Raw genomic sequence first — 15544 nt, 5'->3', positions numbered from 1 at the left:
GTGAGGAATCTCCCTACTCTCTTGTTAGCTACAAAGGACCATCCTGCTCACACAGAGATAAGACCCCTTTCCATCCTTCCTCATGACTTCCGTGAGACTGGCGGATGACTCCCTTGTTTACCTGCCTCTATAACCTTGGCCCCCTCCAGTTGCTTTGAGACATTCCTCATTAATAAACATTCTCCCTATTGCAAGTGCCTGAATAAAATCATCTCCTTAATCGTCCCAAGCATTTTGTGGGTTTGGGTCCCACAATGGTGAACAAAGCCGTTTGTTCTAAACCCAGAAGTCACACCGGAATCTGAGTGCTGGAGAGAAAAATTCTAATGTGGTGGTTCTTCCGATTTTAAAAGGGACGATGCAGATGCCCAATTTATCACATACCTTGATTAACTTAGAGAACAACCCACCAATCTATCTGAAAATGTAATTACAATCAGGTTTGGATAAGCAGAAAAGCTACCAGTAACAATTTAATTTAGAGGAATTAAACAAGTTAACATCTCTTTGCAAGTAATTAAATGTTTAAACAGATTTTTCTGGAGCAGTTTGGTGTTTATTAGCCCCCAAACAATACCACCTTCAATACATAAAGCCTTCTCTGAGAAATGAGATGCCTTCAAGTTTGCAGCTGCTGGGATTTAGACGAAGGAAAAAAAATCTAAAAGCACTATTTTGATTATAACTGACACCTCTCCCTCAAGACCCACACCTGCTTCTCTTGTATTTCCAGTCCCACTATTAACTTGCTTTCTAAGCAAAATGTCAAATTTCAATTGCAAACTGCACTCTGTGTTTCTTCTCAGGCGCCTGGATAGAAAACCAAAGCTGAGGAAATGCTAAACGAGGACGCCCTGCTCTGGAATGTACAAGGAAATACACAAAATAACAGGCATTATTAGAACCTAAGGAGAAAAGCCATGTTTTTCAACAATTACTAAAGCAGTATAGTTATAGCATAAAGACAATTTCTGCGCCAGCTTGTTTCTCTGAAATTCTCTCTGCCACTGAACAGCTAGAACAGATAATAACTATTAGTAAATCAAACTCCTCTGCAATATCCAGCTGTGCCTCATGCATTTACATACAGATAGAATGGGTATATGTTTTTAATATGTATGTGATACGTACTTTTACCACAGTCAAAGTGCATGGGACAAAGGAGGAGGAGAATGGCAATCGGATCAGCATGAGATAATAAAGTGGCCTAGCTAAAGTATTAGCCAGCGATTGATCTCAAACCGGGATGCTGCTTCTTCTGACCTGATTACTTACTATGCATAGATTCCATTAAATAGAGCTTAGACATGGAAAGCTTTTGGAAACACTCTAAATGCATAGAAGGATCTACAGCGCTCTGAATCCAAATTGTAACTGCATAGGAGCCCATGGCCCACACCTTCGCTGCTTGAGTCAAGGTCCACATTCAGGATAGGCTGAGAGGTTAAAGGGCCGCCTGAGAGCTGGTCCCACAGGGAGGGCCCTTCCCTTTCCTTCCCTTCCCCCAAGCAAGCGTTTCACCCTCCAAATGATGCCTCCCTCCTCAGAGGCTTGTCCTGTCCTGGCTGCAGAGCTCTAACTATCAGAGTGGGAAGGTAGTGAGAGAGCAGAACAATCACTTAGGGTCACGGTCCCCTTTGAAAAACTGATGACAGCCATGAATTCTTCTTTAAAAAAATGCAAATCCCCACATACATATACAATTTTGGGTGTAATTTCAGGGGCTCTGACAGACTTCCTGAAGTCACAGACCCTAGGTCAAGGATTGCTGATCTGGTCCATCCCCTTCATTTTGCAGATGAAGACACAGAAGTGGGGAGGGATTGGAGAGCTGCTGACAAGGGAAAGGAAGCTTCCCTGCTAAATCCGCCTGACCTTCGCTACAACAGAACCCAAAAGGAAGATTAATTCGGCAGAAGGAATTCTCTGTGGTTTACACAAGCAACTGGTCTATAGAGTAAGGTTGCTCACCTGTCCCTTCTACTTAAAAATATGTAAACATATAATTTGAATAGCCAAGCCAGTCATGCACCTCTCCATCTCTGTGCCTTCACCTCAGGTTGTCTCTGTCCCTGAGTGCAGGGGTATGAGTCTTACTTTTTTGCTTCCCTCAATCTGATGACTGACACTTTGGGAAACTTCCCCTACGGCCTTCACATCATCGTCCTCTCCCCTCCTGCTGCAATCCCATCAATCCTTTCTGACTGGCAGAAGCTGCCCTTTTCCCACATAAGCTGTGACATGTTTGCTTGGTTGTCTGAAGCCTCTGAACACCGTCTGCCACCTCCTCAGAGTTTCTACAGCCTGGAAACTTTTTTCTAAATTTGATGGTCTTCAGTCACAGAGCTGGGGCAGCACTGATGTAGGTCTTTCCTGTGCTTTACATCAGAGTGATTTAAAAGTGGGTTCTTTAATTACGGAATCATCGTCACAGGAACAGAAAGAGTGTGTGTGGGGTTCCTATCTGTCTTGCTGTGTCAGCATGCCAAATGCTCCTGGGCTGCCTGCGTGGCTTGTTTTCCTTTGCTGGGTTTAAAGCTGACTCCTGATGCATGCAATAACTCTTAAAGAATTGGAGAAAGGTCAGATCTTCCCCAAGGATGAAGGACTTCCCTATAACTGAATAGAGTCCACGCAAAAGAATTAACTCAAGAAAAAAGGTACTTATGGGTGGGTGTGCTGCTTCTATGTCAAGTCAAAGTTTTCAGACCTGGGTACTAGGGTTCCTTCTATTAGAAGTGGAATTTCTTAACAGATTGCCCAGCTGGTGGTGAATATATTGCCTATTTGAACTCTACCTTTGTGGGTTTGTGACTCCATGAGGCCAATGTCAATGGAATTTCTGTTCCAGCAAACACTAGAGGTTTCACATTGCTCTGAAAAGGTTTGGGGACTCGACACACTCATGCTTTGCCCATCATTTCCTCTGCCTGGAATGACCCCTTGCAAACTCTCTATTAAAATTCAATCCATCCTCCAAAGGCCCTTTTCAAATGCTACCTTCTCGATATAGCTTTTCCCCATTTCCCCATATGGATCCCCACAGAACTCTGCAATTCTTTTATAGTACTTAGTTTATTCTAATTATTTGTACACTTGCCCTACCCCCTGCAACACTGTATGTGTGAAGCTTACCCTGCATCTTCTGCTGAGTCTAGCACAGGACTTTGCACATAATGGTCTATAAATATCTACTGAATCAGTTGTCTGCCTGGTTCTGAGATCTCCCAAGATGACGTGGATGCCGATGATGAGACTTCTGAGTTAATTCTTTATGTAGCTTAAGGGCTACGTGCCAGAAAACGGTACCGGTTCATGTGGACCCTGGCCTCCCCCAAATGTGAGCATTAAGGGAAGTTCTTGGTCCAATTTTAAAACATTTCCACTTAGAACAGAAAAACTGTAGCCATCTTAGGAACAACCACGCAAAGCAGAGAGAATTAAACAGCTCAACAACTAAATGAGTTCTAACATTGGGATTTTAATAGCCTCTAGCGTCTAAACTTGAGTTTTACATGTCATCTTTAAGAATGATATGGTCAAAAATTGCAAAGATGATGATTTTTAAGACTTGGATATTCTGGTGTATAAGGTGACTCCACCAAATAAAACTACAAAAACCACTTGAGTGCCTGCTAAGTGCAAGGCCCAGGCCCAGAGGTGAGGGTGTTTGGGCACACCTCTCCCTGCATTCTGATTTACTTAGGCTGGGACTTGCTGTGTTCACTGGTGGTCAGGGTCACACCCAAGTTCATGTAAGAGTTCCGTGATGGCAAATCTGTAACTTTCAATATTTCCACCCGACTTCACCTCTGATGCTCTCCCTTTGATTTGCAAAATGCAGGCACATAGGGAAACCTCAACAATCCTGCAGGCCTCACAGCTGATGTGGTCCAAGCTGTGCAGACCATGTTGGTACCCTGCTGGCTGGAGTCACCACGCTTGGGAGATACACTGCTCTTTTTGTGAAAGGCAGGCCCCGCCAACCCCCCCACCCCAGTGACAAATGGGCTCTACAGTTCATGCATTCCAGAGGACGCTCTCAGCTTCCAGATGGGAGCACCACCAAACAGGTTGTAGATGGAGAGGGAAAAGGAAAAATTAAAGCTATTAATATGCTGGAAGGAATAAAGAGACTGGTTTCTTAAGGGGGTCCCTAGGATGTGACTCAGGTTCCTCAAGCCAGGGACAGCCCACTTTCTTTCCTATCCCCTTCTGGGCCCAATATTTTGGCCAAAGGAGGGCAGGGCTCAACCCCCGTGACCACAGGAGCCTCATACACATTCCATTGTTTCCTGCCCCCTCACTGAGCCTGTACTAAGCCAGGGGGTGCCTCACTATTGCTATACCTAGGGGAATAAACTCATTTAAATCAAACTGTGAGCAGTACTAGAAATAATGTTAAATTAAGTATAGGATGGTGCTTCCTGTGACACTTTTTCATTGTATTTTATTGATTTATTGATATTTATTAATTAAAAATATGGGATGGCACACACCAGGGTGTATAGTTGTAAACAGATATATTGAAATACGTATTCCTCATCTCTCTCCCCACACAGACAGCCACGTATGCTTGCTTTCAAGGCACTGAAAGGACTCACCCTTCAGCCTTATCTTTACAACTTGCCACCCTGGAGTCGTGTTCCCTACCAACACGTACATCCGGATGCATTTATGAGTGTATGTACGATCTGCAGATGTTTTATTTATAAGTGGCCAACTCACTGCAGCATTGAAACATGCATTTACAAATAGATATCTGTTTTATGAAACCCTATTCCTTTGTTTTAATAGCTGAGCTATCCAGCCATAGCATGATAATGTACAAGGTAAATGGGTCACCATCTCTAGAACCTGTTCCAAGTTTCCTCAAATGTGACTAACTGCATGAATTTCCCAAACATCAGAGATCCCCCCCATCAAAAAAAAAAAAAAAAAAAAAGACCAGTTTATTCTAGACATGAAACCTGCACAGTTATAAATTGCAGGGGTTTTAGGGGTGAACTTTAACTTGAAACTACCCTGAAAACTGAGATTTTGCTCCAGGGGTAACATGAAGAAGAAAACTACCTTCCTGGAAAGCACTTATGATATAAAAGGGAAACATATGGCTATTTTATATTTGGGGATGAAATCTGTATTATACAGAAGTTTGGGTGCTTAGAGTATTTATAAGGATGAAATACAAAGGCTACAAACCTTTGAACCGATATCTTTAAAATGATTATTATTTAAAGTGATGAGAGACAACTAGTCAGAATTTGTCCTGATTGCAATAATCTAAAGACAGGGAATGGTATGCAAAACATTAGAAAGAGTAGACTATAATTATTATTTATTAATGCTTGATGCTAACGTTATTCTAACAGCTTGTGCGTTGTCAGATCAACAATCTGCACTAAATAAATGACCATTTGGGGATTGTTAGGGAACGTCTCTGTTCCTCTCCCTGCTTGACTAAAAACTGTCATTTGCAATCAAAGAAAGTGGCCTTGGAGCTGAGAACACAGCACTTGCAGCCTTGTAGTTGTCTCTTTCTGAGGAAAGACCAAAGATTCACATTAACTTGATCTTTTGCAGCCAATCTAATTTCATTCTACATGAATCCAAGAGGACTCCACGCCACATTCAGAATTTCCTGTAGGACTGCACTAAAAACTTAATATGCTGACTATCTTCTCTGTTACCAGTCCTCTGAATTCTGAGAGGCTGTAATAGCAAATGAGGACAAGGAGTAACCTAGATTAACTTGTGACCCTTGAGTGTGAGGCAAAGGAAAAGAATTCTGCATTAAGTTTCAAATTGGTGATGGGTTTTTAAGAAGTGAAAACTACTATCTGAGGATGTGAGCTTCAAAAGCACCCACTGAAATGAAGTAAATAATATTGGCTTTGCTGAGTCTGTGGATGCTTTAAATCCCATTCTGGTCCTTTTAACAGAATGTTAAGCACAGACATGTAACTGGAGAATTCTAATGTAACTAAAAAAATCTACTTACCATCAGTTCCTCAGGTGCTGGCCTTTCTTTTGGTTGTTTTCTCATGCTGTAAGAGAAAAACTCATATTATCTATATCACTTGTAAATTTGTGCTATAATTTCCACCATGGACTATTTCTCCTGGAATTTGAATGTTTTCAAAATTCATCATGTTCAATTCTTGGCCAAATCATTAGCATGTATTCCCTTTCTTTTATTTTGGCCTTCAATTAATCAGATTTTGGGGGAACCACATGAATCAAAAACACAAAGATTTTTTGGGGGGAGTTACTCTTGCAATACAGATAAAGAATGAATTTAAATTTATCCTAATTCTACTTCTGAAACTAATGTGAAAAAAAAAGCAGCAATGTTCGTTTCCTGACTCAGTTATCAATTCATTTCAAACAAATTTAGGGAACAATATACTTCTTTTTTGGTAACTGGGATAAGACAATAAGAAAAGAAACATGACTATCAGGTCAAATGAGAAAACATCTCATTCCTTCATTATTACTCCAAATGACAAGTAATATATAAAAGAGGTCAGGTATCTAGATAATGCTACAAAACTACAAATGCGTTATTATATTATCTCAACTTTCGTTTATTTTGGCTACCATGCAAGTTGATAATTCATTAAACAGCTGTGGGAAAGTTATGTTTGTCTAAGCTGCTGAAAGAATCACATTCCTCCTGCAAAATATTTCGTCTTATGTGCAATAGTCATAATTAGTAGCTATATAGCATGTACTTAGCTACGTGATGAAGCACCCAGTCATGGGACTGAGGTAACTGTGGGTAAGCTGCCTACTTGATGGCCGATTTATACTGAACTCAGAGTATCTGTGGGATGAAGTCATGAAAAGAGATTGCTGCTTCTATTACTTGGAAAATCACACAGACACTTTTTTTATATAAGGCAATCTCAAACAAGCAAGAAAAAAAAAAACCCTTCATACAATCTCTGCATTTACTGACAGTATTTTTTTTTTTTTAAGTACAGAGATCTAATGATCATTTGGTAAACAAGAACCGTAGTTATGAACCATTAATGACATCGAGGACATTTGCCTTCCCTATAAATAACCATATGCACCTCTCAAATACTGCATCCATTAGCAAGTAATTCAAGCTGTCTCGCCAGTGGAGTTGGTAACAGTCTTAATCTGACATGCCAAAGTAGCTGTATCTCTTGGGAAAACAAGGCTATTACCCACTATCATTTCTGTTTTGGCTTGACATCTGTGGAAATTTCAACACAGGTTATCCCTCCCTCTGTCTCCATAAAACTTTTATATAACAACTGATTAATTTTTTGGACAGAAGGCAGGCAAAACCCTATCTGCTTTTCTCCCTCTCTGCTCAGAAAGGGCCCCACCCCCAGGTTGGTCTCAGACCACATAGTGGGATAAGCACGGTGGTCACGGCACAAATCCAACATCTCGGAGCGGGTGATGCCAAAACCTGGAGCTCCAGGCAGCTTGGGAGTCGCACAGTTTATTTTTCAATTTCTGCATTTCAAAATGGGATATTCCCATCATGTACTTCTGTTTCTAGGAATTTCATGTAAAGGAAATTAAGAGAGACTGATACATATTTCTAGATAATGGCTCTAATATTAATGAGCTTAGGATTCTAGTGTTTAACCAATACGTACCCTTTTTTCCAACATGGCATATTTTGGAAATAAAGTGTTTGCAGAGTGAAAACAGTTTTTACAAGCTACGGAATATTATGTAAGTATTTTAAATAAACAGAAATAGTGTTAATAAAAATTTTAGAAGTTGGGGGTTAAAATTCTTTTCCCCACATATTCTCCTATGGAATATAAACTACACGAGACATTTTTATTAAGAGGTAACATATTACATTTAGTCAAAAAGGTGATAAAGCTTGACGTTTATATTAAGGAATATTTCTTGGTTTCACTTTAGCGGCATCATCAGATGGATCACGGTGGGGGAGGGGGGAGGGGACAGTGTACAACCATTTCGGTTTAGCAAGGAATCCTGAATGCACCATTTTGTGGCACCACAGGAATGAAGGGCTCATTTTCCACTAGTGGACGCAACTCTGAAGGGGTGATGAAATAAGGACTTTGATTGAAGGAGGGAAAGAGAAGTAAAGGTACTTATGAAGGAGTTCCAGAATGTCCAGAACAGCTGCTAGTTAGTCCTGTCTCCTGCTTTGGGGTGGTCATCTCTCTGCCCCCAATTTCCTTCTCTCTCTCTCTCTCCCTCTCTCTCCATGCTGGGGTGAGGGAGAGGGCAGAAGGATGGCAGAGGAGCAACTAGGCCTTCCAAGACCACATGGGTCCTTCTGAATAGGGGAGAGGTGGATAATGTGAAAGGGGTAATAAAAGAAAACTTCATTCTATGGGAAGGAAAAAGGCAGAAGGCTGGAAAAGAACCCTTGGCAGAAAAATGCCTGTTTCCTCAGGTGTAAAATGACAAGGGGTTGCCTAGAGACTCTAAGGGCCCCTTTGATCTAAATCCTGTGGCTCCTCTCAATTCTTATAATGGTTAAAGTGGGCCTAGTGGAACTGTGTTTTCATAGTCTCTCAAACATCAAAATTCATTGAAATGGGACACCACTATTGTGTCTAAAATATAACCAAAGATAAAAGTTATTTACTGAAAATCCAATGAATTAATAAACTATGCTGCTTCCACTAAGTGATAGACACTTTTATGGGTAACTTGAGGTTACATTAATAAAAATAAGCTTCATATGTCTGTTCAATAGGGGCTATACAATTATGTATTTCTTAAAAAAAATTGGATAGCAACAGTACCTGTGCTCAAAGAAGGAGCCTGATTCTCAGCAGTTTATTAAAACAGGAAAAAGCCTCTGAAGTATGTTTATGACCCTTTGTGTAAATAACGTTTACATAATTTAAACAATTTCTTCAGCTTTGCTGCCCCATCTGCCCAAGGCCCCGAAGTCCCTCCTGTCTCCAAAAGGAAGCAGGGAGAGCCATAAGGTCTCACGGAGCCGCAGAGTTAATGGCATGTATCATTTACATTGAGGGCATGGCATGTTTGCAAACTGGCTCACCACTGAGTGATGAAATGTACAAATGGCTCGGAGAACTCTCCAACCGGAAGGACGGGTGAATCCTGGGATGGAGGAAAAACAAGTCACCAAAAGTCACAACAATTCCTTTTCTTTCTTTATACCCTCCACCCCCAATCCCAAAGGAGCATATAAAGATGAATATATAACAAGGATTCACCACCATGTGGAAAGGAAAATAAGGCCTCATCCAATTAAAAAAACAGTCTACACTCTCTTCCACATGTTTATGTAAAAATGCCAAATTTAAAGCCACACACATTTTACCATGGTGAGAAACAAGAGAGCAAAGAGGGAAGGGAGGTGAAAAAAGGACAATGATAGCCACAGGGTAGGAAAGAAGGTAGGAAAGTGTAAATGAGAAATTAATGATTATTTAAGTAACACACAAATGGTCTTGTAATTAACAAAGAGCTGTGAAATTATTCTTGTGTTGACCTTTGTTTCTTTTACTGGGTTTGCTATTTACACTTTCCTTTTTATTTACATTTATTAGTAGATACAGCTGCTCTTAACTGCTTGCCCCTAACTGAATCATGTGGGTCAGAGTTAGTTTTTTGGTTTTTTTTTTCCCACTTTAATAGAAAAGCTTTTTATAGGGGAAACCGTTTCCTGAAAAGGAATTTCAGCCTATTTGCCAGTCTAGGCAAACTCATCATATGAGAAAGCCAGTGAATTAAGGACACAATGAAATATGCCCACCTTGCCCACAAACAGAACTAGGGTGGAGGTGGCAGTCACTCAAGAGAGCAGAAAACTACACAGCAACAAACAACAACTACCATGTAACACAGGGAGCAAACCCCATTACCATTTGCAAAGGAAGGCTTTAAGAATTTAGGAGTTTTTTCAAGAATGACAGAGAGCGCCACTGTGTTTATAGTGTAACGGCTCAGAATGTAATGAAATTACACTGCAGAGTACTTTAACAGTCATCTCATTAGACCTACAGTTGGAACAAGAGAGCCACATAAAGTAGGCAGCTGCAAATGACTCCATTCTCATCTATTCTCATTTGCTATTAAAAATACCTTTCGGCGGCTTTTTTCCTCCCTGACATCCCTACACAAAGTGCCCTGCAAAGTATGATACATGCACCTATTTAAATTAACAAAGGAATGACTTATTTTAATCTCACTGTGCTTTGGAGTGCTTTGGCCATTTGGATGAGCAATATATCATTACATACAACCTTCCAGCGCTGCAGGCAAGAAACTCAGAGCATGCAGCATTTGGTGGGAGCCAAACAATTTCTCTAGCACACAACTGTGTCAAATGCATGCATGTATTCATTATTGAGAACGAGAGGAAATAGCTTTGATGTAGTGGAAAAAAGAAGATGATAAAAGCACCTCTGCAATATGCGTGTCATTATCAATGGTGGCAGATAGATACAACTGCACAGCCTCCTATGTGATTAGTAAATATACATATAATTGCTGTGACCAATTATCAGAAAAATGAGATCGGTAATTACAAGACAGAAAATTAACTAGAACTCTTATTAAGGCTTTGTTTCCAAATCAAACAATTGGAAACTACCGGAAAATACAATTAAATCAAAGGGAACTGAGAGGGTCAAAGGAGCCAAAAAAAAAAAAAAAAAAAAAAATTCCCAAAGTTAAAAAAAAAAAGGAATGTGAACCAAATGTTTCTTAGTTTTTGCATATCTGTCCTCTTTGAATTGACATTATTTGTCCAGAAGAGGGGAAGGTTAGTAATTGTAAACTTAAAATTCTCATCAATAGAGAATGGCTTCCAAGAGGAAAGGAAAACAAAGGAAAATGAGAGTGAAATAAAATCTTGCCAAGTTCAAAGGATTACATGCAGGCATTACATAGAGAGGACGTGAAAGAGGGTGGGGGGCGATGAAATAGTCTGCTCAAAAGAAACAAGGCACGCAGTTAACATGACAAGTCCTTGATAAAGGTACTATAAAATGGTCACAGAAGTCCCATCAGTTTGAAGAGCAAAAATAAAACATGGTATCAATTTCAGCCCAGTCTGTTTTAGGAAAGCCATATATATCACCAAGCCTGCAAGATTCTACAAGGCCCAGTTCAAGAGATGACATTTTACTGTCTCAAACACTATTAGTAAAAAGACAGTTCAAAGTCTGAGGTACAAAAATTACGGACTCTGATCAGGTAGTTAGTTTTCTAAGTCATTCCTTTCTGAAATTTTTTGGGAGGCTGTAGTACTGGAAGTGTCTGAGTAGTAGCTGCTTTAAAATGAATGTTTAGGAAAATAAAAGCCTACTGTCTTAATGTGGCTGAATATTTACCAAGATGGTTAAAATTCTAGACTGGTTTTATACAAAGATCCTGGTATAAAACGTGATGCTAATATGGGCCTCATTTCAAAGTATGATACCAAGAGTAAATTAATGAATTATAGACTAGGCAACTTGATGAAGATGTCATTTTAACGTGGATGAGAAACAAAACGAGGAAACTGTGACATCTTTGCATGGGTAGTTAATTTTATTTAAGACCTGATATTGTAGCCTGTTAAGTTCCTCATAATATAAAACTAAGGAACCCTGGGTGGTACCCATGAATAATTTATTTCACTTGTGAAAATGCCAGCCCAAGTCGACTTTGCAGAACCACAGAGAGTGGATTCTCATCTCAGTGGTGCCTGGAAAGAATCAGTCATCAAAGATGCGGGGGGAAATTCTAATCTCACAAGCATAATGCCAGATATTTCTTTTCATTAAAATCCACGTCTCCTGTGTATCTCAGAGGAGAATTTTCTGAGACACAGAAGACTGACTAGTGGGGGGCGGGTTCAGAATGCCACACGCAAACACGGGGTGGGGGAGTCCTCTGAGAGCCTCCAACTCCACAGGAGCACGCAGGCTGTCAACAATCCAAAGAAGGCAAACGAACAGACCTGACGGTATTCCCCATGCTGGAGGATTTTTAAGTATACTTTTCTCACTTTTAAGCAAGTAAAATTAGAAGTTAGTTTAGATCAGGATGTAAAAAATCTCCGAGAACCTGTCTATTTCGTTATCTAATTCCAACCTGTGCGAAGGAGGGAGGGAGGCTCGCAGTAAAGCCACTCCAGCATCGCCGTGGCACCCAGGGAGGGAAAGTAGCCAGTCACTGCGGGGTTAGAGCGAGACAGAACCATGCCCAGGGGTTCGGAGGATCTGGTAAAGTCACTGCTGCTACTTATCAAAAATGTTCTCTGTGGAACACGGGTTCAGGCAAGATGAAGAAAAAATACATTTCAAAAATGTAAACACAAATTAGAGAAGCAGTTACACCAGCAATTCTCAGTATTGGCTGAAATGGACTCTAAATTGTTAATAAAAGTCACTCTCTTTAAGACCCTGGGTGCCATACTTCACCTTGAGGGCTTTTGGGGGGATACTTTTCTGTTGAACTTCTAAGCATGGAGGTATGGAACGAAACAGTGGACACAACCTTAACCAAAAGCCTTGACCTGAGATTCTGGTCCTGAATCAACTTTAGCGTCCTGCTAAGGGAAACAGGCCGAATCCTGTTATGGAGCAGGCAACCATTATATAAAAACAGCTGCTGCAGCCATTTCAGTAAGCAATTCTGGTCATCATGGAGGACAGTCTCCAAGTCTCAGAGGTTTTGGGAACTACCTGGTCAGCCCCTCCTGCTAAACAACTGGAACACAAGCAGGCAGCACGCTAGAGAACAGCGAAGGACGAGAAGAAAGTTTGAGTGATGCCTTTGCCTTGTGAATAATGAACAGTTCAGGAAGGTCAACCCATTACAACAGAAGCTGTTTAATTATTAATTATGTGCAATCTATGAGCAAAAGGACAAGTTCAGAATGTTTAATGTATGCTAACTTCAACTGGACTCTCTCTGGGTATTTTGTTATTAGCACTTGTCAGCAAGGTACTCAAGCATAAAAAAAGGTAAGCAGCAGAAAATCCGAGAGTGTATGTGTGTGTGTGTACCTGCAACGAGGTGGGGGAGGGGAGAAGGAGGTCCAACTCTAACCACAACTGCTGCTGGTTCACATGCAGAGTAAGTGTGCCAAAAAGTACACTTTGTGATCTTGAGAGTAGGCAAGTAAGTTGGATACTCCAAATAAAGAAAACATAAATGAGAAAAATGCTTTTGAAATGACTTACTTAAAAGGGAAATCATTATTTTAAAGGCATAGTATTTTTTTTTTAAACCGTGTTGTTTCTTGGCTTTAAAGAATCCGTGTCATTAATGTTCACGCACATGCTAGCATGCACACACGCACGCACACACACACAAAGTGCATGTAAAACTGGTGGAATCTGAATAAATTCAGTGGATGGTATCATGTCAATTTCCTGGTTGTGATATTGTACTATACTTATAAACTGTTACCATTGGGGGAAACTGGGTGAAGGGTACATAGGATCTCTCCATATTATTTCTCACAACTGCATGTGAATCTAAAATGATGTCAAGGGCTTCCCTGGTGGCACAGTGGTTAAGAATCTGCCTACCAATGCAGGGGACACAGGTTCGAGCCCTGGCCTGGGACGATCCCACATGCTGTGGAGCAACTAAGCCCATGTGCCACAACTACTGAGCCTGAGCGCTAGAGCCCGTGAGCCACAACTACTGAGCCCACGTGCTACAACTAGTGAAGCCTGTGTGCCTAGAGCCTGTGCTCCACAACAAGAGAAAGCCACGACAATGAGAAGCCCATGCACCGCAACGAAGAGTAGCCCCTGCTCACCGCAACTAGAGACAGCCCGCGCACAGCAACGAACACCCAACACAGCCAAAAATAAATAAATAAATAAATAAATAAAATAAAATGATGTCAAAATAGGAAGTTTAAAAGTAAAAGGGTAAGGAGCTATTTTTGTTTAAACTCATGAGGTCTAGATTTTTAGCAGAGCTCTGCTTTGAATAATGGAGAAGCCTGGCATAACTATTTAACTGGAAAAAAGTTGAGGGATCTTTGCTTTACTAATATACCTGAGGATTTAATTTTTGCCTTTAATTCATAATTAAATATGACAATGGAACCTGACAATGATGTGGTGGTTAATTCAGACACTGATAGGGCATAGACACAAAATGCTGTATAAAAATGATACAATCATTCATTATTCATTTATTGCTTCACTCATTCAACAATTTTCTTGACCATCTACCACGTCAAAGGCACTGGGCTGGCATTGTGGGATGACTGATACTTGATCCATAGCCTGGAAGAATTTGTGTGTTGTTCAGAGGGATAAGACGTGCACCCCTAAGAGTGATGGGGAAGAAACTTATTGTGAGAGTCTGGAGGGCTGCGCATACCGTTTTTGCTCTCTCACTTTCTTCCTTCCTCACTTCCAGAGAGCACCTGGGGGTGAAGGGACCTTGAACATCTTAATCTGTGTCATGTTCCCTTCTCTTGTGCAAAACAGACATTCCTTCAAACCAAGATTTTATACGTATTGGCAGTAAAACGTAAAGAAGATAGAAGGACAACTTCTCAAAAGTCTCAAGGTGTTGGCCACACTGGTGAATTCTGAGGTCAGCTGTGCTGTGGTTAGATTAAACCAGGCAAATTAAGTGAAACATGGCAATCCTTTTTAACAGTTTTTAACAGCCTATTTCTAGACTTCTTGGTGTCAAGCCATCAAGCCAACACGTTAATTAACATTAGAGAATCACCTACAGTCTGACCAGTACTGAGAGTTATAGTCTAACATTTTAAAAATAAATCTTTTAATTCAAGCCTAATGTTCCCTTGGCCTGGCCCAACACTTTCTGGTCCTACACACTGGGGTTCATACTAACTGGCACAGCTCTCCTAGATCACTCCACATCTATCTGCAATGCTGGGATTGAAGGTTGTTTGTGATTCCAGTGGCTTCACATCAGGCAGGACAGCATTTTGCCTTATCAGATCCCAAATTGTTTTTTGATCCTCCACTGTTCACTGCCTTAAAATAGCATCTTTGTGAGACAACTGGCAGAATCCACAGGACAAATCTGCTCTTGACCGGGGAGGGAACCTCATTTATTTGGGGAGGACACAAAAAACAAAAAAACTGGACTCTCACCTTTAAAGATCTCCACAGAAGAAATCCCAAAAATCTACCTATCCAAAGTGTAATGCAATGATAGATTCTGGGAAATGAGCTCAGTTTTAATATTTTGAAGATCCTCAATGTTCACATCTGTAAGTTTTTGCTATAGTAGACTGTAGCCAGGGAAAAAAGGCAGTCACATCTCATCAGAGAGAGAAAGGTGGGAATGGATAGACAAATGCTCAGAGAATGACTCAGCCCAGTTAAGATATTAGTAAACCAAAATTCCACACCGGATTTGTACAAATTCAGTCAACGCCTGTTCAGAACACCTAGTTTACTTAAAAATATGGTCACCCTGTCAGGAAACAATCAGTATTTTGACCCTAAGTGTATTTTTGATTTCACAGTGCGGATGCAACTGACCTAATCTGCAGGGTGCTATGAGGGACAGCGCGCTGGGGTGAGAAAGAGGCTTTGAG

At 40.7% G+C, this 15544-nt stretch overlaps 1 protein-coding gene across 6 annotated transcripts in view; it reads right to left on the bottom strand.

Annotated features, from left to right (window-relative positions):
- The window catches only part of MAP2K5 (mitogen-activated protein kinase kinase 5), a 260908-nt gene that overhangs the window by 29776 nt on the left and 215588 nt on the right, over positions 1–15544 (bottom strand). For all 6 annotated transcript variants that reach the window (XM_082447422.1, XM_082447424.1, XM_082447421.1 and 3 more), the window contains 2 exons: positions 9041–9102; positions 6002–6047 (listed from right to left, as the gene is read on the bottom strand). In XM_082447422.1, the coding sequence (XP_082303548.1) occupies positions 6002–6047; positions 9041–9102 (108 nt within the window). The remainder of the gene's footprint in view (positions 1–6001; positions 6048–9040; positions 9103–15544) is intronic.

This window comes from Balaenoptera physalus (assembly GCF_965194825.1).
Source record: "Balaenoptera physalus genome assembly, chromosome: 2".
In the NCBI taxonomy this organism is placed as follows: domain Eukaryota; kingdom Metazoa; phylum Chordata; class Mammalia; order Artiodactyla; family Balaenopteridae; genus Balaenoptera; species Balaenoptera physalus.
This window is presented reverse-complemented; position numbering and strand designations above follow the sequence as displayed.